Consider the following 27,356-nt stretch of genomic DNA (forward strand, 5'->3'; position numbering starts at 1 on the left):
TAAGACTTTCAGCTGTCCAGCATCTATCTTGGTATTAGATATTTGATCTCAATGTTAAACAGCAAATTGTTTTGTAATCTATATAATAATTTATGCTTTTGAGCCGAAAGTCCTGGTTTTCTTAGCTCTAGCAATAGAGTCTCCTTTTTAAATCCAGAGGTCTGAGGTTTGATCCCAGCTGCAGATGACTTACCCAGGGTCATCTCATTACTCTTTCATGGTCATCACAGTGACTTGAGTCTCATATTGTAAGTGAGAGGATAGAATTGATTTCTGCCTCCAAACTGCTGTACAATAGGATGAAGCTGATAAATGGCAGCAGCCCTCTCAGAGTAAGCACAAAGCAATGGTTTACTATAAGCTAGATTCAAACTTAATTTAAGTTAATGTTATTACTAGTGTGACAAAGTTCCTCCTCTACCTTGGTGGGTCCTGCGCTTATTTGGCGGATTTGCTCACCTCAGTGATCTTCCCCACAGTCTGGGTCAACTTTTCCTGTGTCTGATCAGGAGTTGGGAGGTTTAGGGGGGGAACCCGGGCCCGCCCTCTACTCCAACTTCCAGCCCAGGGCCCTGTGGATTGCAGCTGTCTATAGTGCCTCCTGTAAAAGCTGCATGACAGCTACAACTCCCTGGGCTACTTCCCCATGGCCTCTTCCAAACACCTTCTTTAACCTCACCACAAGACCTTCCTCCTGGTGTCTGATAATGCTTGTACTCCTTAGTCCTCCAGCAGTACACCCTCTCACTCTCAGCTCCTTGTGCCTCTTGCTCTCAGCTCCTCACACACACTTCCTCTCCTCTGGCTCCCCACTCCAAGTGGAGTGAGCTCCTTTTTAAACCCAGGTGCCCTGATTAGCCTGCCTTGATTGGCCACAGGTGTTCTAATCAGACTGGCTGCCTTTATTGGTCCTAGCAGGTTCCTGATTACAGCCCCTGCTCTGGTCACTCAGGGAACAGAAAACTACTCATCCAGTGACCAGTATATTTGCCCTCTACCAGACACCTGTACCTCATTGGCCTGGGTCTGTCACACTAGTCAAAGAATAAGACCCTGTGACAAATGTTAACTAAACATCTGAAAATCCTTTGCACAAATTCCTAGCAGGGTCTCCCTAAAACTTCTGTGTAAAGAATAAGTTGTCCTTCAATGTTGACGACCTTCAGACCAGCCATCCTAAATTGTAATCATCTAAAGTACTTGGCAGACTCCAGCTAGGTCACCTAAGCTATATTCCTATCATACATGTTTCCAGGATTTCAGACAGGTCTTTTTATATGTTTCCATACATATCTTCCCTCCTCAACTCACTGTTTAAAAAAATAAAAACTTTTGTAAATTTAACATTCTCTACCTCCTACCAAAAATCCTTTCAATTAACATGCATAGAAGCCAGGATGAATTCTGAAAGGTATTTATCTGCCAAGAGCTAAGTTCAGGGTAGTGCATTTCTGCTACAACTGTTGACAATTAGAACTGAATGATTTGGAGTGGGAGGTAGGAATAATAAATTTGCTGAAAAATACATTTTTCTTGAGCACCAAAGGAATTTGTCAAATAGATATGGCTGAAAAATGATTTTTTTTTAAAAGTCAAAATAGTTATAACATGCTAAAATGTTCAGTTTAAAAATTTGGTTAAATACCCAAAATTAAATGAAAATCTAAATTTTTTTGGGGTTGAGCAAAATGTTTCATTCAACCCCCAACTATTTGTTTTCATATTAGTGAGAAAAATATATATTTGGTTTAACTGAACTGAGTGGCGGGGGGTTGGGGGCACTCTGGCTCTGAACTGAAAAATCAGTTATTCGCTCAGCGTTTGATAACACATCTCATAGCAAGTGTAGCAAATGGGGATCTTTATGCTGCCTAAGAATTTGAAGTCAATTGCATAAAACAGCATTATGAGCTGCGTTCAGTGTTCAGCAATCAGTGTTTCTCCTCCCCAGGCTAAGCTATCACTGGCACACAAAACTTCAGCATTGGCCGGTAAGCAAAGGAGAAACTGATTTTTTACATTTGTCTTAAAATGACTAGCACTTAAGTCCTAAACATTCTGGTAATAGTTGAATTTTCACTTTGAAAAGAACTTTTAAATTGTTGCAAATAGAACAATGCTTTGACATCTTGGGCATATCTAGACCCAAAACAACGTATGTGGCAATAGAGTCACAGCTTTACAGGGTTGGCCAGACCATAAGGTGTGAGAGCCTACAGCACAACCCTGATTTTTTTCTGAACCATGTGCTTAACTCTGAATGATGGGTATGTGCACTTCATTTGTGCTGATTGAATCTCAGTCACATGGAACATAAAGCTCTATTCTAGGCTGAAAAAGGAGTCTTAGTCACAAAGACATCAATGAGTCTGAATCAGACTTGCTCAATTTACAAGTAAAAGTGTTTGTTAGTTTGATTTCCAGATGAGTTTACACTATGCTCTATTTTCCCCCCTGCTCATGTATAATTACACATATCCCTGACACCTGGATCAGAAGTATTTTAGTTAGGTAGTTACATTACATCTTGTTACATCCTTGGTAAATCTTTGCCTGGTGGATGCTCATTAGACTGCTGTGTTTGGGTCCTACCACATTGGATCCATGCACTTTTAGGCTTCCTGAGACTGAGCAGAGTCCAAGAACTGCCTGTGATGTTGAGTTTCCAGGCACACACTTAGGGGACAGATCCTCCATCTAGCACCCTTTCACAGAGCTGAGACCCACGTTCTGTTGCCTAGGCCCTGAGACTAGTGCTGGATTTCCCAGTCTCCCCAGTAGCATAAGTATAGCCTTCCCTAGTGCTCCAAGTTTTGGGGCTTACCAGTTACCTTTCCAGGGAGCTGTGATAGTTGAAGCACATAATGCACAGGCTTTGTAAAGGCCCTATCACAATTATCACAATAAATATACAGATCTAGACAAGACACCTGTATACTTTTGTCTCAATTTCCTCACCACCCTTGAGCTCAGGTCAGAGTATTTTAAAGAGTCCAGCATCTTTCCTTTCACCCTTTCCTCCTGCATATAACTTCTCCTTTGGAACATGGACTCTCCTCTCACTCCTGTAAGCCAGCTTTCTGCTTCTAGTCTATTCTCCCTCTTTCTAAAATGGCTAGTGGGACACTCCTTTCTCCTCTTATAACCTCCAGTCCCTTTGCCAGGTGACCTGCTGATCAGCCTTTTCAGGTGGCCCGTCTTCATCAGGCAATTTGTTGCTTAGTTATCAGCACACCTGGGCTGACTGGTTTTTCTGGGTGGTAGACAACTCTTTGTCCAAGGAGGCTTCTACATGAATAAAGGATCATCAAGGTTTAGCAACCCTCATTGTTAGTTCTGTGTCACTACCCTTTGGAATTTAAAAGACAAGAGAGAAGGTAGACGAGCTCATTATTCAAAATGGAGTTTATAGACTGATAAAGTTATATATGTAGAGTTCAGAATCCTCAACAGGAATTCATAAGTTGTACATAGATTTCCCAAATCATGATATATGTAAATAAACTACATCTATAATGCATTTCAGGTGGGTTACTGTCATGGATAGCAGAAAATTTCTCCTTGCTCCCATGGAAAAAGAGACACTTTTTATCCTGAAGGGGAGAAACTGCCTTCATTTCATTTATAATCCTTTAATTTAGGGAGAAAATATTGAATGAACAGGGACAAAAATAATATTTGATCTCTAATTATAGACTACTGATATATTTTACCATTTGCACACAAAAGTGTGTCCTGATAACCTATAATAATGGTTTGAATGTGGCTCTGCTGTAATTTGTTTTGTCACTATCTTTTCCCTGCAGGTTTCTGGCTAGTGGCAGAATTTAGTAATCTTATACTGAAGAGTAAGATGTTCCACTGGAACATCAGCAAATCAATGTAGCTACCTGGTGTTGCATTGCAGCCAGAAATAGATGTACATTTTCCCCGCGCCTACCTGCCAGTGATTTAGAAAGGACTCAATTGGTTAATTGATTCCTATTTAAATATTCTTAGAATGTGGTTAACTTAACCAGAGCTACATATTCAGGTAACATTGCATCTTATGAATGTGCAGCTTTGTTTTCTGGTTGATGTTTTTTGGATGGAACTATGTGTCTTCTGCGTTTGTAAATGTCCTGGGGTATTATTCACAAACCCTTTCCAAAAATGTTCTTAAAAATTCCCATTTCCACTACGCTCTTGTGCATGGTCTTTGTGCAAAACCGATTGTAACTTAGCTGGATGCCTCTCCCTCCCTGAGCTAAGCGGGCTGTGGCCTAAATTATTAAACATACCTTATAGAATATTAAAGACATCAAATTACTTCAGTGGGTTAAGTACAAACAATTTTTAGACTATCTCAGGAGACTCACAAATTATTTAAATGAGCTATTCTTAATAAGAGGTTGGAGGGATACACTGCTATAAACATGAGAGAATGTCAAATGTTCACTGAAGTTAATTGCAATAACTTTCTACATAAAGTAGTGATTCAAGTGCGGCCATGGCTACACTAGAGAGTTGCAGCGCTGGTGAGGGGGTTACAGCGCTGCAACTTAGGATGTGGCCACACTTGCAAAGCACGGCCAGCGCTGCAACTCCCTGGTTGCAGCGCTGGCTGTACACCCGGTTGAGCCTCGGGTGTAGGGATTCCAGCTCTGGTGATCCAGCGCTGGTCAGCAAGTGTGGACACCCACCAGCGCTTTTATTGACCTCCGGGGTATAAGGAGGTATCCCAGAATTCCTGTCCACAACAAACCGGAAGAAAGGGAGAGCTCGGAGTTCAGCCAAACTGCTTATTTAAAAAACAAACACAGCTCCTGTTTGCTGAGCGAGCGGAGGCAGGCAGGGGAATTACTTTGGAATGTTCACAGCTGTTTGCTTGAAGAGAGAAACAGCACTCTCACACGGCAGAGGGGGAGGGGGAAGTCCGTGTTGAGCAGTTGCTTATCTGGTCTGACGTATTTAGCAGTACATAATTTGCATTTAGTGAATGAGAGAGGAGTGAGGGAAGGGAGTTAGAACTTTTAAAATGATTGAAGGTAGGCACTGTGTATCTTCCAGTCCTTAGAACTTGCAAGGCAGGGAGCTGAGAACAGTGTCAACTCCAAAAATCCATTCTGTCTGTCTTCTCCACGCTCCCTGTCACATTTCACCCCACCCCCCTCTTTTGAAAAGCACGTTGCAGCCACTTGAATGCTGGGATAGCTGCCCACAATGCACCACTCCCAACAGCGCTGCAAGTGCTGCAAATGTGGCCACACTGCAGCGCTGGTAGCTGTCAGTGTGGCCACATTGCAGCGCTGGCCCTACACAGCTGTATGAACACAGCTGTAACTACCAGCGCTGTAAAACTGTAAGTGTAGACATGCTTCAACTATCTTAAAATGTGATTAACTCCCACAGAAATCCTATGCCAGGGTTAGGCAGGGGGTAAAAAGGGGACTGTGCTCTATCAAAGCTTTTGCCATGATCCAGCTTTATTCTGAAATGATCGTCAAGAAATAGTAAATGTTATCATAGTTAGCACCCTGTGGAAATGAATATGAGAAAGTTCCACCTCTTAAAGGGACTGGTCTATTTTTGCTTAGAGCCTCCCATGCTCAGAGTATTTCATAACCAAAAGGATTAGAAACTATTTTTTTTAAAAAAGCTTAATCTATGCTGAAACTTCTGGGGCCTCCAGAGAAGTACCGATAAAGTATTAATGAAGTGATAAATTGCTGATAAAGCTCAAAACTTGTTCAAGTCAATTACTACTCATGACAGACCATGTTACTGTAAGCTACCATTTCCCTAGGAAGCAAACAGGTGTGGATGCCAGAACTATCACACACACTTAAAATGTTTATCTAAGTAAAGGAAAGTAACAAACAGTGCAGTAGATGAATAAACCTCCAGAGTAATAAGTTCCCATACCCTATGCTACTCTATCTTAAAGGGTGTTAGTCAGAAAGTGTGTGTGAGAGTGAGAAAGATAATGACATAATAAGTACCTCAAGCAGATTCTACTGGGTTTGAGGAAATAATTATGGGGAAAAAAATCCCCAGATGAGTCCATTTCAAATCCTGAAAAGTCAATAAAACCAACAGTTTTCACAGAACTGTGTCCGTTTTGGGGCCAGTTCTGTTTTTAAATAACTTCTAATTACAATAGTCTTTATCTAATTTCTTAAGAATAGAATAGAATGACCTTGGGCGTGTGCTGTTCATTTTTTATTTAAGACACATGAGCACATAATTCCTAACACAAAGATCGTTGCTTAATTGGAAAATTAGCACACTGAGGAGTGAGCATTCTTTTGGGATAAGCATAAGTATGTCCAAATATGGTTTAATGATATTAGACACAAAGCACCATAGTTGCTAATTAGTCCATGTTGTGTGCTAATTGGCATCCTTGACTCAAGATATTTAGTATGATTCTTCCTTAATTCACTCAGTGCTGCAGAACTGCTAAGTTTACTTATAGAGATGTCTGTAACTAATATATGACTTCTAATACTAATATGTGGAGGTGTCATAAACAGATAGTGAAGGGTAATAGAACAAAAGTACTTCATGTCTCTTTTAACTGTAAAGGGTTAACAAGTTCAGTGAGCCTGGCTGTCAACTGACCAGAGGACCAATCAGGGGACAGGATACTTTCAAATCTTGAGGGAGGGAAGTTTTTGTGTGTGCTGTTAGTGTTTGGTTGTTGTTCTCTCTGGGTTCTGAGAGTGACCAGACGTGCAACCAGGTTTCTCTCCAATCTCTCTGATACAGGCTCTTATATGTCCAGAATAGTGAGTACTAGGTAGATAAGGCGAGTTAGGCTTATGTTTGTTTTCTTTATTTGCAAATGTGTATTTGGCTGGAAGGAGTTCAAATTTGTATTTTGCTGAAAGGATTTTAATTTGTACTTGTATACTTAGGCTGGAATGGTATTCCCAGTGTCTATAGCTGAAAGACCCTGTAACATATTCCATCTTAAATTTACAAAGATAATTTTTACTGTCTTTTTCTTTCTTTAATTAAAAGCTTTTCTTGTTTAAGAACCTGATTGTTTTTTTATTCTGGTGAGACCCCAGGGGACTGGGTCTGGATCCACTAGGGAATTGGTGGGGAGAAAGGAGGGAAGGGGAAGAGAAAGGTTAATTTTCTCTCTGTGTTAGGATTACTTTCTCTCTCAGGGAGAGTCTGGGAGGGGGAAAGAGAAGAAGGGAGGAAGGTGGATTTTCCTCTCTGTTTTAAGATTCAAGGAGTTTGAATCACAGTGATCTACCAGGGTAACCCAGGGAGGGGAAGCCTGGGAGAGGCAACGGTGAGGGAAAGGGTTTACTTTCCTTGTGTTAAGATCCAGAGGGACTGGGTCTTGGGGAGTCCCTGGGCAAGATTTTGGGGGGACCAGAGCGTACCAGGCACTGGAATTCGTGGTTGGTGGCAGCGCTACAAGTACTAAGCTGGTAATTGAGCTTAGAGGAATTCATGCTGGTACCCCACCTTTTGGACGCTAAGGTTCAGAGTGGGGAATTATACCATGACGGGGGAATAAGCCCATCAAATTTGTGTTTCAAGAACACTGACTTCTTCTTTTCTGTCTCTTGTCTGTCTAAAGTGAATTTAAATAAATTATCTTTTCTTTGGCTAGCTAGGTGAATGGATGTGGCTTCTTTAGGTGTCTTACTACTATCATCCTCAGATAATTACTAAAAGAATTACAGCTGCATGATGTTCCATGGTGCAATCCACACCAGTGAGGGCCTGATTCACCACTTGCCCTGCAACCTGAGGTGCCTCCCACTGCTTTGCTGTTGTAATTCCCAGCCTGTATGCAGGTCACACCCTGAGTGTCTGCGTGTAGTCACAGCCCTGGTCCAGAAGCTCTGACTCCAGCAGCCTATCAGTAAACACCAGCCACACTCTGGCTTCCATCAGCTTTCGTTACTACTTGCAAGTGACCCCCCAGTAACTCCCAGTCCTAGATTTCCCTGCAAAACTGTGTGCTTTGCATTGTCTAACCCTCTCCTGGACAGTCCAGTTATGTAGGTTCCTTGCCCTTTAAGGAGGTCAACATACAACAGTCTGCTACCTTAAATGAAGTTATCCGAACAAGTCACAACACTGCATTACTTTTAATGAAAGAATAAAACAAGTTCATTTATTTATAGAGAGAGAGATTTCAAGTGAGTAAAAGTAATGAGGCATTAAAGTCAGAAATGGTTGCAAGGAAAATAAAGATTAAAGTCTTTCTAAACTGAACAATCTAGACATGGTTCAAGTAACCACATGTTTCCAGTAACTTTGCTGACCAAACTCTCAAGCTAGGATTGCTCCCAAAGTCTAATGACTGTTTCTTATGTCTTAGGAGAAGAGAGAGCTATGGATAGGGAGAGAGAACTTGGCATGGTTTTCCCTCTCACTTTTCTAGTTCAGTCCCCCTTTGAGATGCATTTTCCTGAAGGTTACCCCTCAAAGCAAAGTTTATTCAAACAGAAAAGAAGGCAACATAGTTCTTGGTAGTGAAAGAGGATGCATGGTGTTTCTTCTTACCTCTGTTTGCTGAAATGCAGATTTTCTTTGTTTCCTGTCATCCTCCTCTCACTGTCCAAGGACTCTGTTTGCAACTTTATGTAAATTGAGGTAAACACACACTCCCTTGTTTAATACCTGCTTGACCAGTTCTGCGTCCTGGAGGTTATGTGGGTTTGAACATGTGCCACCAACATCATTCTGAGAGAATTAATAACTTTGCATATAACATTGCTACACACATTTCATCATGATATTATTGACCATTGAGTTAATTAGCTTTCAAAAAATATCTCACAAGGCCTATGTTATACAAAGACTATAACAATAGACTGTAGGGTGTGAATATAGGGGTGCATTCAGTCACAGACTGATATTTTCAAAGCAGATTAAGGGATTTGGCCGCCTAATTCTCCTTTAAAATTAATGGGAATTGGATGTCCAGATTCTGTAGGAGCTTTAAAAATCTCAGTCTAAACACTATCGAGAAGGTGCATCTTTGCCAGAATTGAATTTTGAACTGCTCCCTAGTTTCCAGTTGTTTAATCTGTGGGGTCTTAGCTATGGCAATGGTATTGGCTTGTAACCTAAACTACTTACTGTCCACAAACATCATCTTCCACAAACCATCTGTGTGCCAAGAACCTCTCACACAGAGTAGGAGCATAGTGGTTACAGGTATCTCCTGAGTCTGGCATGTACTTTCTAGTTCTCCAAAGAGGGTCATGTGAGGTCTCTAAAAAATTCTTGTCATACTGATCCCCATAATCGTTGTGTGATATATGTATGGATATTTGAGTCGTGTATATGTACTAAAAGTATTCTTTAAAGTATCTTACCGACCACAGAGAAAAACAGATTTCTTCCAGATAGGAAGTAAGAGGTATATCTCTCTGTCAAATGTAAAGTAAGCTTTGTAAAGTTACACAGTGGGGAGTCATTTGCATACAAAGTCAACAGGAGGATATGAAATCAACAGAAAAAAAAATGAGTGATGGGTTCTGCTGTCTCTGAGGACAGATAGTGAACTCTGGTAATAAAAGTAGAGGGCAAGGAGATACCCTTAATCCTGCACCAAGGAAGTAAATAGACAGAGTATGTACATTCATGAAAATGGGATCCCAGCTAGCCTTGATTGCAAATGCTGCAAAGGACATTTGGGATGAGATAAGCTTCTTTAGACAAATGATTCCCCTGTTAAAGTAAAGCTTAGTCTCTAAGAATCATACTATGATTTTACTTTATATGTAACCCTTCTGTTTCCATTATCCTTACTCACTATGGCTTAAATCTTAATCTTTGATAATGAATTTACAAATATAACTCAGTGCTGTGGTACTATACAAGGAGGTGACCCTGAATTGGGTCATTCAAGCTGTTTTGTACATGGTTCCCTGGACGACAGCTGACCTGGTAATTCTGTGAGTGTTCAGTAGCTAAGAAACAGACTACTGCAGAAGTATGCTTCAGAGGGACTTGGGGACTGAGGTGCACCTGTTATTAACCTTCAAGGCAAAGTAGGGGCTGGCATAGCCACGAGGAGAGTGCTTGGGTGGCTGACAGATTAGTGCAGGGGTCTCAAACTCAAATCACCACGAGGGCCACATGAGGACTAGTACATTGGCCCAAGGGCTGCATTACTGATGCCCCACTTGCACTTCACCCCTTCCATGAGGCCCCGCCCCTGCCCCACCTCTTCCCACCCCTTCCCTGCCCCCATTCCAACCCCTTCCCTGAAATCTCCACCCCAACTCCATCCCCTCCCTGCCCCCAGGAGGGGTGTGGCAGGGCTCAGGGCAGGGAGTTGGGGTGTGGAGTGCAGGAGGGGTGAGGGGTGTGACAGGGGGTCAGGGCAGGGGATTGGGGTGCAGGAGAAGTGCGGCAGGGGACTCAGGGCAGTGGGTTGGGGTGCAGGAGGAGTGGGGGGTGCGGCAGAGGGTTCAGGGCAGGGGGTCGGGTGCCGGGTGCAGCAGGCGGCTCAGGGAAAGGGGATGGGGTGCAGGAGCAGTGCAGGGTGCAGCAGGGGGCTCAGGGCAGTGGGTTGGGGTGCAGGAGGAGTGGTGGGTGCAGCAGGGAGTTCAGGGCAGGGGATCGGGTGCAGGGTGTGGCAGGCGGCTCAGGGAAGGGGGTTGGGGTGCAGGAGGAGTGGATGATGCGGCAGGGGGCTCAGGGAAGTGGGTTGGGGTGCAGGAGGAGTGGGGGGTGCGGCAGAGGGTTCAGGGCAGGGGGTCGGGTGCAGGGTGCAGCAGGCGGCTCAGGGAAAGGGGATGGGGTGTAGGAGCGGTGCAGGGTGCAGCAGGGGGCTCGGCAGTGGGTTGGGGTGCAGGAGGAGTGGTGGGTGCAGCAGGAAGTTCAGGGCAGGGGATCGGGTGCAGGGTGTGGCAGGCGGCTCAGGGAAGGGGGTTGGGGTGCAGGAGGAGTGGGTGGTGCTGCAGGGGGCTCAGGGCAGTGGGTTGGGGTGCAGGAGGAGTGGGGGGTGCGGCAGAGGGTTCAGGGCAGGGGGTCGGGTGCAGGGTGCAGCAGGCGGCTCAGGGAAAGGGGATGGGGTGTAGGAGCGGTGCAGGGTGCAGCAGGCGGCTCAGGGAAAGGGGATGGGGTGCAGGAGCGGTGCAGGGTGCAGCAGGGGGCTCAGGGCAGTGGGTTGGGGTGCAGGAGGAGTGGTGGGTGCAGCAGGGAGTTCAGGGCAGGGGATCGGGTGCAGGGTGTGGCAGGCGGCTCAGGGCAGTGGGTTGGGGTGCAGGAGGAGTGGGTGGTGTGGCAGGGGGTTCAGGGCAGGGGGTCGGGTGCAGGGTGCAGCAGGCGGCTCAGGGAAAGGGGATGGGGTGCAGGAGCGGTGCAGGGTGCAGCAGGGGGCTCAGGGCAGTGGGTTGGGGTGCAGGAGGAGTGGTGGGTGCAGCGGGGAGTTCAGGGCAGGGGATCGGGTGCAGGCTGTGGCAGGCGGCTCAGGGAAGGGGGTTGGGATGCAGGAGGGGTGCAGGGTGCAGCAGGGGGCTCAGAGCAGGGGGTCAGGGTGCAGGAGGGGTGTGGCAGGGGGTTGGGGTGCATGGTGTGGCAGGGGTCTCAGGGCAGGGGTTCAACTGCATGAGGGATTTGGGGGGTGGGTTCTGGCCCGGTGCACACCGGGGGCAGGGCAGGCTCCCTGCCTGCCTGCCCTGCCCCCACACCACTCCAGGAAGTGGCTGGAACGTGGGGGAGAAGGGACACGGGGGTGTGCATTGCTGTTGCTTCAGGCAGTGCCCCCAGCATCTCCCATTGGGGGCAGTTGCCCTGAAGCAACATCAACACACACCCCTGCTCCTCTTCTCCCCCAGGTTCTGTCCGCTTCCCGGAACAGCACGGGAGCAGGACAGGCAAGCAGGGAGCCTGCCCTGCCCCTGGGGCACATCAGGCTGGAGCCACTCTAGGTAAACACTGGGGGGGAGGAGCTTGTAGGCTGCAGAAAATAACCTCACGGGCCGCATATTTGAGACCCCTGGATTAGAGGTTGGAGCTGTTTCACTTTGTGTAAATAATTATTCATTGAGCCAAAGAGAGGTTGACTAGCCCAGTGATTAGGACACTTATGTGGGATGTGGGAGACCTAGATTCAGTAAATGAATAGAAAGTGGAACAGTTCCAAACAGGAGAGATTGAGAGAGACCTACCCCAGAAAAGCCAAAAGGCCTCACCTCAAGTGAGTGCTCCAACCACTGGGCTATTGACTATTCTGGGGTCAGTCTTTGTTTTTCTCCCTCCCTGTATCTGAGAAACCTTTCCCAATGAAAGTCTCATCGAAACTAGTATGTTTCTGCAAAATCTTTGGTTTCAACAAATAAGCATTTTCTGATGAAAAATCATTTCATTAGAAACTTCCCAACTAATTCGACCATCAGAAAACTGATCCTCATACCATTTCACAACCACACAGATGTTTAAGCCTACTTTGTATAGGTGGGTGTTGGCTGTTCAGACATAATTGATTAATCCTTTAACGTAAGCTGAGTTCAGCTGCACAGATATAGCCTCTGCTCCCTTGCCCAACTCCATTTACGCAATGTGTAGTGACTTGACTCAATCTTAATAGATAAAAGGCGCACAGATACTATCTCTCTTTTGAAATCTAATTTCACTCCAGTCAGGAACGAGATTTTTAACCCAGCTCTGCACATCTTTGCCTGCTCAGTCTGTGCGTTTCCCTGATGTAACTTTTTAAAACAAATATCACCTGACACTTGACCATTATTCTGCTCAAATGAATCTGTGCATCCATCTGTTTTTTATGCTAATTCTCTCCTTTACAAGTCCTAAGTCTCCAGACTACACTGTCTACTCTCTTATTTCCAGAGTTTTGCAGTGTGGCTAGTTTGTCAGTTTCCCACAGAGTTAGGGGTGAGAGACATCATGGACTGAGTTCGAGGAAGTATCAGGGGCTTCCCCTAGTGGACCTCTCCCTTCCACTGGATTGTATCGTCATGCAGTGAGAATAGCATGACTATTTCAGATCCACTAATAGATCATCAATTTAGTCCTCAGTTTGTTTTCTGGAAGCTAGTTTTGGTGACAAATGTCAGGGGCTTTGGATGCTATGTGTGACGTATGTAATGCTTTGGGAATATGAAATATTCAGCAATTATGTGGAGAGATGTGACAGAGGTTATATTTAAAGACTACTGTATCAAATTTATAAAAGTTATGTGTATCTTTATGGGCTTGTCAGTGATTGTATTGTCAGTGGGTGAGCTAAAGCTAAACAGTGCTTCTGTAGGAGCTAAAGACAACAAGGAATAATTAATGCAAATCCCTACTATAGAAAAAATGCAGGTAATACACCTGTGGAAGTTTTATGCTTAGAGAGAATATCATATACTGGTGTGACCTGGGTCAAGAAGTCAAGCAGACAAAGGACTAGAAACTTTGTAAAGCGACTGCCCTGACCTAGGGAGGGAGGTCACTTACACTTAATGCAAGAACTGACATAAGATTGTGACCAAGGGTCAGGCCCTGTGACAGAGCTTGTAGTACTATAAGTCCAATCAGGGTCTCCATGTGGAAAACGGGTGATGGCCTGATAAGTTAGACCTACATGTAAACTGTTTATTATAGGTTTTCTCTGTTATGACAGAGGGGCACCCAGACCCAGTTTGTATGGTGGTGTGACCCAGTGTGTCAGGTCACAATGCCACTTACTCAAATTTGGCCCAGCTGCCCCACTATCATGATGGAGAGCTGGTTGGACCAATTTCTGCTGCCCTAGGCCTATGAGAGGGGAGTGGCACACTGACGTTTTGCCTAGGGCAGTAGATCATCTTGAGCAGCCACACCTCAGCCAGCACTCTCCGGACTCAGAACTGTATAGTGGAGACCCCCCATTTTGGGGAAACTAGCAGTTAGGTGGGGCTTACCCCTTTCTCCCCTCCTCCCTCACCACATGGCCTTAGGAGGAAAAAATGCAGAGAGGAGCTAGGCAGAGACTCCAACAGGTAGGAGCAGCTGCACAAGCAGCCAAAGCAGGAACATTTGGACATTCAGAACACTTCAGTTTTGACTGAGCATTCTCTGCCCTGTGCTGATTGGCTGTTTACTCCAACTCTCCCCCCTGTCCCCGCAAAGTCTCTTCATCTCAGCTTCACTCCCCACCTGCCCCTCTTGTCCACTGCCACCGCCTCAGCTCTCTTTCCTTCAGCATCTCCCCCTCTCCCATCACTTTTCTTTCCATTTAGCTGATCTCTTCCCCCCTGCCCCCGCCATGGTGGAACTAATAGGACACTTGGCATCACATTGTTCACTCTGCTTGTCTGTTTTATCCCTTCCCACACCCTGCCTTTCTCTGGTCGAGTTAGATTGTAAGCTCTTCAGAGCAGAGACCATCTGCAACTCCATGTTCGTACAGCGCCTAGCACAATGGGGCCCATTCATAGTTGGTCCTTAGGCACTACCGCAATAAACAAACATTAAAGATGTACATCTTCAAAGAGCAATTACAGGTAATAACCTGTTATAAGAGATGGGTGGAAGGTTTCGTTCTGTTGAATCATGTTGCGTATTGACATACAAAAAGTAGGAGAGGGATGAAAAATTGGAAGTATTAAAGCACATAACAATAGGAGAACTATTTCTTACCCTTGATTGACGGATATCCACCTCATTTTGCAATCTGCTCATGCAGCCCTTTTGAAAGTTGAATCAAGTTAAATTTAAGTAATTTAGCATATAAATTACCCCTGTCATGAAGCATTGATTGAATTTTTAAAAGGTTATGTCAGTCGTCTTTTCCCACTGCAGTGACTCAGCAGCACCTCACATGGTGGAGAGGAGATGCTGTTTCTACAGTTGCTTAATCCCCACATTGAGATAGAGGCAGAGTTTGTGGCCCTCCGGATAAGAGAGTTGGGGGAAAATGGAGGTTTAAAGTAAAAAAAAATTTTTTAAAGGAGGGATGAAGCAAGTGACATGCCACTTGCTATCCTAGGACAAATTTCAGGATGTATAAAGGCAACTGGTAATCCCGTCTCCTTAGCCAGTGAGGCAAATCTCAAAAACACAAGTTGCTTTATTTACTATTCTATTTGATTTTGGGGTTTTGCTTTGTCTCATCACATTCTTTTGTCAAGAGCAATAGTTCTTCCTTTTATCTAAAACTGCCTAAGCTCCCTAAATTTAGAGCCAGGAGGGTTCCACATCTGACCCTCCAAAAACAGAGACTAGTCCAGGTCTGAACCTTTGTGCATGCATGTGTGTGTCTGCCTTCCTGTTTATCATAGATTTGTCATAATCTAAGATATACAGAGGAGGAGGAGAAACACATTTCATCTATATATCAGTTAGTTATAAAATTCACTTTTATATGAAAAGCTGAACATACAGTTCTTGAGTCTCACTGCAAAAAAAGTGTCTGAATTTCAAAGTGGTTTGTAGCCCTAGTTTAAATTGCACTGTTAACAACTTAATTCAATAAGTTCACTGAAACATGCTAAAAACATTTTACTTTCAGGATTGTGCACACAAGTATGTTGTGAAGAATTATTTCTACTACTACCTGTTCAAGTTTTCATCTGCCTTGGGTGAAGAGATTTTTTACATCACATTCCTTCCATTCACCTACTGGAACATCAATCACGATGTGTCGAGGAGGCTGGTAATGATGTGGTGTGTAAGTACGGATGTGATTATTAAAACATTTATTAATTCCATTACTGTAACACCATAATAATCAACTTCTTCTGGTTTTTGATTGTTTTGTTTTTATTAAAAACTAAAGTAAGATGAATAGTGCTTCCAGAAGCACAAGTGTAATTTTTCAAACTAATTTTAGAGAGGGATTTTATTTACACTGTTTCAAAGACACAATCAACCTTGTATCGCTCCTTATTGGAAGTACAGTTGTGCTTACAACTGGGAAGAGAGGTGACCAAAGTTATGAATAAAATATTGAGTGCATCCACTCTTCCTACCCCCAAAGTGGCAATGAAAGGTCTAAAATATTTGGCTATTTCTCTCTACTCAAAGCAGGGGCGGCTCCAGGCACCAGCACAGCAAGTGTGTGCCTGGGGCGGCAAGCTGCGGGGGGTGGCCTGCCGGTTGCTGTGAGGGCGGCAGTCAGGCTACCTTCGGCGGCATGCCTGCGGGAGGTCCTCCGGTCCCGCAGTTTTGGCGGTAATTTGGTGGCGGGTACGCCGAAGGCGTGGAACCAGCGGACCTCCCGCAGGCGCTCCACCAAATCTGCATTATGAGCGGACCTCCCGCAGGCGCTCTGCCGAATCCGCATTACCAGCGGACCTCCTGCAGACATGCTGCTGAAAGCCGCCTGACTGCCATGCCTGGGGCGGCAAAATACATAGAGCCGCCCCTGACCCCAAGCTCCCACTATACTATTGATGTTAATTTAAAATGTGAAATTATCATTTGGATTTCATTTTAATATTGCTCTTCTTAATTTGCTCTGATTCTAGCTATAGGTAAAGCCTTATCTGATGTCTCAATTTTAAGTTCGTGGTCACCACAGTCACCAACAGCCCATTGCACATTATTTGTGTTTTGGCCAGAGTGACAGCGATAAATACTTCTGTGCTCATATATGGCTACAAATTTTAATCAAAGACCACAAAGAGTGAAGATCTTCTTATTGCCAGGTTCATACTTGTTTCTCTTTGCTGTTCCAGCACCCTAGAAGTGGGGTTCTATAAGTAAAAGTAGCTGTAAAAATAGCATTTTGGAGCTCCAGGTCTATTTTCACTCAGTGATTCTGTGTCTCGGATACTCAAGTCAACAAGCAAAAACCTGGTGGTGTTTTCAAACTGCCAATATATCAAACTGAGCCTGGGATCTGAGAGTCAAGATGGGTTCTTTCCTTCTTACGCATCATCACCAATCATAAAGATTCTCAAGGCCAAATGAGTTTTTTTTTTTTTTTATTATATCCATGCAGTCACATTGCCATCAGTAGCTTTGCACAGGTTTAAATTACTGACTCTAATGGAGACCTGGTAAGCAATTCATCTGATGCACAGGAGAGGAAGGATTCCAGTTCATACCTGTTTTAACGTGTTTTAATCACTATAGTAATCAGATTGACTGAGTGCACACAGGGAGCAGAGCTGTTGAGTAAGGAGATATTTGTACAGACCTACTTAAAGTAGAATTGCACTCTCCAACACTACCCTCCCTTTTAAAACCTCTTATACTTTAGTGTAGTGAACTGACTTGGTATTGGTGTAATTGTGACCTCTGCTGGAACAAGTAGACTGGGACGACAGTTCTTTCAAGAGAGCCAGTTGAAGAAACAATTCCAAGAAACATTTCTAATTGGTACCACACGTGTCATGTAGGTGGTTAAATACCATGGTATGTAAAACAGAATAAGTCATTACAATAAGTTTATGAAGCAACGGTAGTGGGAAGTTTGAGAGAGGTAGGTATCATTTTGGGGGGGAAATGTCACCGCCTTGAAGGTTCCAACACCCAGTTATTAAAGGTATTACATTTTTAGTTAGTTTATTTCGCCCCCATTCGATAACCAACTTGCTTCCTTTTTACAGGCTCTCCAGCAGGGCTAGCTAGAAAACATTCCTTTTTCAGTATGACAGATTAGTCTAAGAACCTTCCAGTTCGTATAGCAGTATTTTCTCTCAGTTACTCTTATTTCTTTCTCTTAACCTTCTTCATATCCAACAACTCATGCTAGAAGAATACAGTGTGAAGGCATGTGAAATGAGAATCCACAGCCTGGATTTGAATAAAGAAATCTCCGTAATCTCATTTCGGACAAAGAATAAGGGCCCTGATTCTGTGTCCATTGAAGTAAAGAGTCCAGTGGTAAAGAGTTAAGTGACTAGTGGTGCAGGGTCAATATAGGATCATACCCCAAATGAGCAGGCTTTAACGCCATTTTCAGTCTGATAGTGATGCAAACATCTTCAGAAGCTGTGTTTTGTGTTTTTCATTTGCAGGCTAGTGCTAACAAGAGTTAATACAAGAATAACAACGTGCCTGGTTAGCCATTAATAACTGCAGTTTTGTTGATATTGTTAATTCTGTATGCGTAATACTATAATCCTATTTGTACAGCAGTAATCTGATCAGGGTGGAGGGAGGGACATCTTTTCATTTTAAACACGAAAGTAGAGCATTTAAGAAATTGGTTAGTAACTTTTGAGAAATGTATTATCTGGATTAGGCGTGACGCTGAACCAGGTCTGAAATTCACCTTTTACCATTGTGAATGGTTTGCTTAATTGCAGGTGAGGATTTTTTTTTTAATCTAGCTATTTTCTGTAGTATCTCCTACAGACAGATCAGTGGATCCGGTTACTCATCCAGACTAGCTTGGGAGAAATGTAGTGTCAGTGAAAACTTGTCTGTGATGTATAGCAGTGGTCCCCAAAGTGTAGGGGGCACCCCCCTAGAAGGGCATGGAAGGACATTTTGAGGGGTAGGACGCAGCAGGGCCCAAGTTAGCCTGCTGTGCTCCCTGTGCTGCTCCGTCTCTGCCCCCAGCCACGGTCCCGGCCCTTGCTGCAGCCTCAGTCCCCAACTGCAGACCATCTGCAGATCTGCTCCTGGCCCCATTCCCAGTCTTGCTCCCAGCCCCAGCCCTGCCCCCAGCCTTGGCTCCCTTACCCCATCCACATTCCCCCCCATCCCCCCGCTCCTGGCCTTGGCTGAGGGGTGTGTGAACAGGAGTAAGGGGAGGAGGAGGTGTGCAACCCTGAAAAGTTTGGGAACCACTGATATAGTTTAAGTCCCTTGTGATGGGAGTTCTCCATTTCTTTGTCATTGCTGTCTGATATTTTTTGAATGAAAGGCACCATAAAATATCATCCTGAAGTAATTTGACTTATGTATGTCTTCCACTAAAACAACCATTTTGGTAGTGGAAGACAACAGTCATTCTTTGCTTATAATTATAGTTAACAAATTTTATGAAGGCAAGTTAAGAAATAAATTCTCCAACTGGAACTAGGAGTAGGTGGACAGCATATAATTAGAGTTGGGCTCTGGTCAGAAATACTCCCACTCTTTTTGGAAAAGTGCCATGGAATCTTGTAATAAGTAATTAGTGCCTCTTTTTTATATCTCTCTCAAAAGATAGACTCAGACTTTAAGGTCAGCAGGGACCAACACGATCATCTAGTGTGACCTCCTGCACATTGCAGACCAAGAATCTACCCACTTCTGTAATAGATCCCTGACCTCTGGCTGAGTTACTGAAGTCCTCCAATCATGGTTTAAAGAGGTCAAGTTGCAAAGAATCCACCATTTACGCTAGTTTAAACCTGCAAGTGGACTGTACTCCCTGCTGCAGAGGAAGGCAGAAAAGCCCCAGGGTTTCTTCCAATCAGACCTGGGGGAAAATTCCTCCTGACCCCAAATATGGCGATCAGTTAGACCCTGAGCATGTGGGCAATACCCACCAGGCAGATATCGGAGAGAGAATTCTCTGTAGTAACCCAGAGCCCTCCACATCTAGTGGCCCATCTCCGGCTGTTGGAGATTTTTGCTACTGAAAGCCGCCAATGGGCCACATGCTATTATAGGTAGTCCTGTCATACCATCTCCTCCATAAACTTATTAAGCTCAGTCTTGAAGCCAGTTAGATTTTTTGCCCCGACTGCTCCACTTGGAAGATAACACTTCCAGCATCACAATACTTTCTAACACCACACATAAGCACTGGTTTGATATTTAGAGGGAAGAGTGATTCCTATTGAAGTGCTAACATCTCTTCTCATGGGACGCTTTTAAGGAAAACCAGGTTCTGTCCAAGTACTAACTAGGTCTAGCCCTGTGGAATTCAAGAGATATTTCAAGGTCAGAATGCTAGGTTGTATGGCTATCATTACTGCTTGTTTCTGGCTGCTGAGTGAGATACACAGTGGCTTTGGCAATGAAAGGGAAAAGGAAGCTTATTTTAAAATAAGGATTTTCACAGGTTTTTATTTTTAAACATTTTCATTCTATTTAGTTGAAGACTTAAATGTCTGTATGAATACTGAGCATTATTATATATTCAATTTGGCAAATGCAACTGGATGGTCTGTGCTGAAGCCATACAGTTTTTGAGCAATATACAGCGTTCATTGCAGCCTTTGTAACTTGTCCTAGAGGTACTTGTTCCTGTAGCCTGTGGTAACCTAGAGGAATGAGATATACCAGGGTTGTTACTTTTTCCCAACTGGACCAAAATAAATAAATAAATAAATTTCCCTTTCGGGGGGGGGGGGGAAGTGTGCAGGGAAGCACGAGTGTTTTATTAAATGAAATACAGAATACACATACTATGTGATTCACTTTGTCCACCTGTTTATTCCACAAAAATGATGCATATGTTGCCAAAATGAAACACTTTCAATTCTGTAAGTAAAACACAGACATGCTAATTAAGACTTCAGCCCTAGTGAACTAGTTAGGATTATCACTCTTTTGTATCAGCTCTTAGATAATGGTACATTTTTACCTACTTACTATCACCTTCAGCACTGGGCCTGTTACAAAGTTTTAACCAAACCACTCTGACTATGCAGCAAACAAAATCAATTGGTGTTGAGCTGACTGAGCAGGAGTGAAGATCTTTTAAAACCTGACAGTTTCAAATCCCATTGTCTTGTCTTTCATGATTTTACCTCCAAAACTTCCCACTATTTTGATGCAACAACCTGTGATGAAACCTCCTTCCCAAACACAGTCATGGGCACTGAGAATTGTGTTCCATCATTTCATCTTCTCTTCTCTTCTATGCCCAGCCTATGCTTTTTCTATTCAGGAGCAGTCATTAGCTAAGAAATTGAAATGATCTGTAGCTTCTCTGAATCATTTTTCAGTTTTGCCCTTGGATGGTTCCAGGTCTCAGTTAATTAGATTTCCAGTGGAGAGAGTGCAACAGTAGTGTGATCAGCCTTCGGTGTCAAAATCTTGCAAAACCATCATCAGTGTCTTTTGTAAATTCAGTGCCACCTTGCTGATGAAACCACACAGTGTGCATTGTACACAAAAGAGTGGAGCTGCTCGATGTTTAACAACTGAATACTATTTTGTCAAAAACAGCCTTTTGTAGAAAATAGAATTGTTTTGTAAAAAAAAAAGTTAAATTTTTAAAAAGATTTCATTTTTTTTCCAACAAATTGGAAAAACAAAAAATTGGGTCTCCTCAGTTTTTTTTCTTTTTCCCTCCTTTTCAGTGATGAGAAAAGGGAGAAGGAAAGAACACACACACATTTTGAAAGTAAACATTTTCAGCAATTCTCATGAAAAGTTTCGAATAAATGAAAAATTGTCCCTTTTTGAGACATGCAGAACAGTGACTTTGACATGTTTGGAACATTTCCCCACACCTCCTGTTTTTTTGACCAGCTTTAATCACAAGTCATCCTCGTTCACAGTGCAGTTTTCAACATACTTTTCATAGTTGAATGCCAGTGAGGGATAAAATCTTCCTGGCAGCTCCACCAATTGTTACTGGGCAGCTATATCGATTCTCCTCTTTTAGTCAAGCAATTAACAATGAGGCTGATGGTGGCTGTGGAAAAAATCAAAGTTCTTCTGCAAAGTGCTCTAGGACAGTAAGGTTTAGATAGTGTGCTGGACACCCATCCATCTGAATGATCCATCAGTCATTAGGAGAGTAAAACAATACATTGCACTGCTATAATACCATCCACCTGAGGATCTCAAAAGTCTTGACAAATGTTAATCACCAGCATCCTATTCGATACATAGGTGTTATCTCCATTTTAAAGAGAGAGGTAATTATTTGCCCAAGGTTACACAGCAAGAGGCTGGAAGAGCTGCGAAAACAATCCAGGTGTCTTGACTCCCATTCGTAAGCTATAACCACCTGGAAATCCTTCTCTGATTCATCCAAATTCTCTTCAATCCGCACAGCTTGGGCTGGAAATCTGAACAGCATTTGTCGTGAGATTAAATTTCTGGCTGAAGCAGACATATCAAACAAACAAACCTGCTTCTTTGAGTCTCACCACAGGTTTGAGTTTATAGGGGGAAAGTGCCCATCACTACTCGCAGCACGAACACTGCATATTGGTACATATTCAGCTCATTCAGAGACAGATCAAGGAACTACTTTGCTACACTTTCCCCCTCCTGCTTGTCATTCAGTATGCTTAAGATTACATTTAAACAAAACAAAGAAAGACCATTAACTCAGTTACCCAAGTACTTTTTATTTTTGTGTTTTAATTTGAGTGTTATGTGCACACCCATGTGGGTGTATAATATGTACACAATGCATATATACGTGTGTGTGCACGTACTACATTTGCTTTCTGACCCTGTAGTATGTTGACACCTATGGCAGTATACAGAATACGTGAGCAATGTGGACTTTGCCAGGGGAGCGTTTGAGATTGCCTTTGTGTCACAGAGATAAGCTGGTATTTACTGAAGAGCTGACATTTCAGGAACAAGCTAGCCTTCCTAATCAGTATACAGTAGGTATTATGATGAGTAGAACTGGAGAAATGGAATCAGGTTTCAGAAGGGGCATAGTTCTGTGCAAGACCGGGGGCCTTGGGAATGCAGACTGGGACCAGACTTGCCAAAAATGAAAATCCTGTTTCATATTTATATAAACTGATTATTAAATAAAGATCATTAATGCCAAATTGGAACAAAAATATCCACAAAAATCACATTAAAAATGAACTTACTTTTTAAAATGGTTTTTGCTTTATTATTTAGATTAAATAACTTATTTTTCATAGTATAATAAGAGGTTGCAATTGAGACTTCAGATCTGAATTCCTGATAAAATCTTTCATTTAATAGATTTAATTTAATAGAAAAAAATAGGTTTTCCTCTCAGGTCAGGACGGACCATTGGGATCATTTAGTCTGGCCACCTGCAAAACACAAGCCATAGAACCTCATCTAGAATTTCTGCATCAAACCCATCCATTCTATGTGAACTAGAGCATACATCTATTAGAAAGCTATCCAGAGTTCAAGTGATGAAAAATCCACTATGTCCCTAGGTAAACTTAGGAGGGCTTGGATTCAAAACCCTGATCTGAACATGCCTGAAACCAGGTGGTCTTGTTTTTTTGGCCCATATCCAAATCAGATATAAAACAGTATAGCTATCATAAGATCAGTATTTCTTGCAAGATATTTCCACAATTTGGGTCTCAAATAATGTTTAAATAGTTAATGAGACTTTAGAGATGTGACACTTGAGCCATTAGTCCCAGTTTGACTTCAAACCCAGATTCTGAACCCTCACCCAAACCTAATCTCTACTGTATGTAGGTTCTTATACCGCCCTCATCACTAGTATCTGAGCACCTTCCAGCAGTGGATTAAGCAACATGACTAGCAATACAGATCGGCTAAATTTCAGAGGGGCGAGTGGGGGATGAAGAGGGGAATTAGGATTAATGTTCATTTGTTGCAAGAATTTCATTAAGAATTGCCCTCTTACAGACTGCTTCTCTCTCCTATTGCTCTCACTGGGAGTGAAGACAATTCTTTATGGAATTATCTGTAGAATATTTGTGAGTGCTCATTGAAAACGTTTTTTTCTGTCAGTCTTCATAACCGAAAGCAAGAAGTAACCGTTAATCCTAAATGTTTCTTTTTAAAAAGCATCTGTTGCACCAGAACTACAAAGGAGTAGAGGAGACAGGAGAGAAAGCAAGCGGCGAATCAGTGTCTGCATTGTGGAACATGGGGATAGGAGAATGTTGGGGTGCCAAAGAAAGTGGTGGAGGGGAGGAGGAAGGTGGCAAACAGAATTAAAGTTCAGGTGCCTTAATTGTGCATTTCCATACCTTAACTTGTTTGTATTCCTTTTAGCTTTAACCTTAGCTCTGAATGGCTTGGGTGTGTAAAGCTTAGGTTTGCAATAATTAAACCATCCCTGTAATCTTTTACCTTTGAGTTAGAGATATGTATTCAATCTTGCTTCTAGTTTTACATAGCTTTTATCTGGGGAATTTTGTACAAGTTGTATGCTTAAATCAGTGAGATTATACTGATTTATGCTATCAGAGGACCTGGTCCTTGGTTTGTGGGTGTGGTATTGTGGGTGGGTAGGAGAAGATTCCCACTCTGAATTAATGAGAAAATTTGCATGACATGTTGCCTTGCAATGGAACAGTAGTTGAAAGCTGTTGGTTTTTGCAAGACTCGTAAATGATGATGTATTTTGACTTTAAGGGTAAATATTTATTAACACACTGGAATTTAACTGTATTCATGGTTCCAATTGACATTACTGCTGTTGGATTCTTGGGCACCACTTTGAAAACTTATTTATTGATCAGTTGTGATTTCATTGTGATATATGTTTTAGCTTGGAAGGATTAGAGTTTTGGTCAGTAAATGTCAATTTCACCATACACAGACAAAAATATATATTTGCATAGATAGGAATTTACAGATAGGAAAAGTAAGAAAAATGCTGCTTGAGAATTTAGAGTTTGATGTTTACTTTGTATATTTTGACATGTGATGCTGACATTTGTGTCTGAACAGTTATAAAGTTTTAACTTTTTGAATGTCACCGTCTATTATCATTAAATAAATTATTTTCAGACACGATTAATTTCCTACAACTATGAAAAAGATAAAAATCAGAAAAAATGCTCAAACCACATAATTTTGTACAACTGTGAAAGTGTAAAATTGATGCAAATCACTTAATTTTTTTTAAAAACAAACCAGTATTATCTGTCAAAATAATAAAATTAAAATTGAATTCTGCCAAGCCAACACATTTTATTGCATATTAATGTGTCCTCAGCATTCTAGGGGAGACTCTTTCACAAGCAGATGAATGCAACTGCATTTGCTACTGAAAAACACTTCCACGCAACAATGTGGGCCTAATTTTCAAGTGTGGGTCCCTAGACATGACATCCAAATCCTGCATTTAGATGGGTAAAACTGCTTCACCTCACACTTACATAGTTATTTGCATACCTTAAATGCAGTTTTGAGCATCCAGATGTGATATTTGGGCATCCACCTTGGTGCCCATATTTGAAATTTGAGCTCCCCAAAGAAGTGAAGAGTCTAAGAAAAAGTAATACCACGCTTGGGTTAACTACTACATTTCCATAGTACTTGGGGATCAAAATAAGTGATCACAGAGTAAAGTAGTATTATCTTCAAAATAGTAAAAAGCTGTGGGTTGGAAATGATTCCATTGCGAGCAGATAGTAATTCCCAGCACTTGCAGAAAGTGCAACGAAAGTTCTCACAACTGAAGCAAATAATGCTTTATCTGTCTTCATAAAATGTATGCCTCATGTTGCATGTCCAGCGTGTTGAAGTGCAGCAAGCTGTTTGCTAGAGATTCAGACCTTGGTGAACAGGCTCCTGCTATGTTTTTCTTTAAGAAAGAAAGGAACAAAAAAAAAAAAAAAAAAAGAGAGAGCGTTTCTTGGAACAAAAAGACACTGTTTCACCAGAGTTGCAAACTGCAGGAGTTTTGCAGTTTGAGGGAGAGATCAGATAATATACAAAACCAGTGGTACAATAACGTATATAGCCTTCTCCTGAAGTTGAGCTTGATTCATTGTTAGGTGTAACTCCACTGAATCCGGTCAAAATACATCAGGGATGAATGTAGCACATCACTTTTTGCAACGGAATTTTAAAGACTTTGTAAGACCTCAGTTTGTTCTCAAGAGGACCCAAGGAAAGACAGAGCTAATAATCTATAGATTAAGACTTTTGTCTGTTCTCTTCCATATTCCCTAATTTTTCCTCTAGTTTATTTCTTGGTCTGTGAGCTGGACGAATTTGAATTTTTCAAAAAGTGTGGGAAGTGGCTTTGTGGCAATCCAGGGAATTTTCAAAGCTGGTATTGGTCATGCTCAAGTCGGAGAACCCAATGGCTTGAGCATTGGAGGCAGGGTGGAGGTGTGGTCTGAGAAATGGGTGCCCAAACAGTATTTTCAGGAAATCAAGGTTGCTCATGGGCTGTTCCAGGTACTGCTCCTCCTCATTCTTTCTGACATCATCTGTTTGGCTGTGTCTGAAAATAGCCTGCTTTTTAAAATGCACATCACACTGGGGTGTCTAGGCTTCACTATCGTATGTAAAATGCATGAATAATTTTGAAAATCCCATCGAACAGTATGTGCTGAGGCAACTTGAGTGTGGTCAAGTGCCAGTTTGTAAGTCTTATGGGAATCCAACTCTCAGCCTCCTAAGTGACGCTGATCCTGCCAAAGCTTTTGAAAATGTTGGCCTCGCTGTGCAGAAACGCCCCCCTTATCTGCTTCATGTTCAGTCTCAGTCATGTTCCAGCCCAGCAAATGGGTGAAATCGTTTTATGCCGTGTCTACACTATGAGCTTGCGTGTGATTGTCTTGCTCATGTATACGTACTAGCCCTAGCTCTCATCGAACCAGCATGAGAATAAATAGCAGCGTAGCCACAGTAGCACAGACAGTAGCAGTGGAGACATAGTTTAGCTGTGCCGAGTACGTACCCACTGGTTTCAGTTTGTGCTCAGCAAGCATGTGTACACAAGCAGGGGAGATCAAGCCCTTGGCTCATAGTGTAGACATAGCCTTAATGTCATTTAAACACACACACCGCCCTGACACTTTTCTATCCATTCTGATGCTGGAGAGACTTGTAGCATTGTGCAGACATCCTCCAGGAGTATTGGGTGAGCTTGTGCCCCAGGGAGACAGTGGTACATGGGGGAGAACACTAGTACCTGAGAATAGGGTGACCAGATGTCCCGATTTTGTAAGGAAAGTCCCAATTTTGGGGTCTTTTTCCTACCTAGGCTCCTATTACCTCCCCACTCTGTCCCGATTTTTCACATTTGCTGTCTGGTCACCCTACTTGAGAACATAACATCATATACCAGTGAGGTGGTGAAAAGCCCAGTGTCTGGGGACCCAGCTAGGCATGAGCTGATAGACAACTTGGGTATCTACTACTGAGAGTATTTTTCAAAGAGCAGCAGCATCCACATCCTCCCATGAAAATTCAGCGTATTGTCTGAGTGTCTGATTTTGGGCATCCTCTACAGAAAGCCCTTTTGAAAATTCTCCTGAAAAGTCTCCCTTGAACCAGACTATTCTTCTGCTTGCAAAGCACTTGAGCGAGTTCTCACTTTGGATCTGTGCTCCCTTAAAATGAACAAAGAACAGAAAAATAGTGTTCACAAACTCTTGCTATATAGTTGCGTACCAGAGCCACTCTTTCCTCTTTTGATTTTTCCTGGTTCCAAGTAGACTTTACTTTGGATCTGGTTAAACATTAAAATTTAAAATCCCCAAGCGGATATGCTGCAAACAAAAATGTTTGGCCTTTTTAGAATCACTGTGAAACAATAAGGGAGTTTCCCATTCTTGCCCTCCTCGACACAGACACAGACACACACACACACACAATAAATTTTG

At 42.8% G+C, this 27,356-nt stretch overlaps 1 protein-coding gene across 2 annotated transcripts in view; it reads left to right on the forward strand.

Moving 5' to 3' along the window:
- SGPP2 (sphingosine-1-phosphate phosphatase 2) overlaps positions 1-27,356 on the forward strand; it is an 84,284-nt gene that overhangs the window by 17,998 nt on the left and 38,930 nt on the right. The window contains exon 2 of one of the 2 annotated variants that reach the window (XM_050964096.1): positions 15,467-15,625. In XM_050964096.1, the coding sequence (XP_050820053.1) occupies positions 15,467-15,625 (159 nt within the window). Of the gene's footprint in view, positions 1-15,466; positions 15,630-27,356 lie in introns of those variants that run through there. The other variant, XM_050964098.1, reaches the window with a different exon arrangement.

The sequence above is a fragment of the Gopherus flavomarginatus genome, chromosome 8 (assembly GCF_025201925.1).
Source record: "Gopherus flavomarginatus isolate rGopFla2 chromosome 8, rGopFla2.mat.asm, whole genome shotgun sequence".
Taxonomy (NCBI): Eukaryota; Metazoa; Chordata; order Testudines; family Testudinidae; genus Gopherus; species Gopherus flavomarginatus.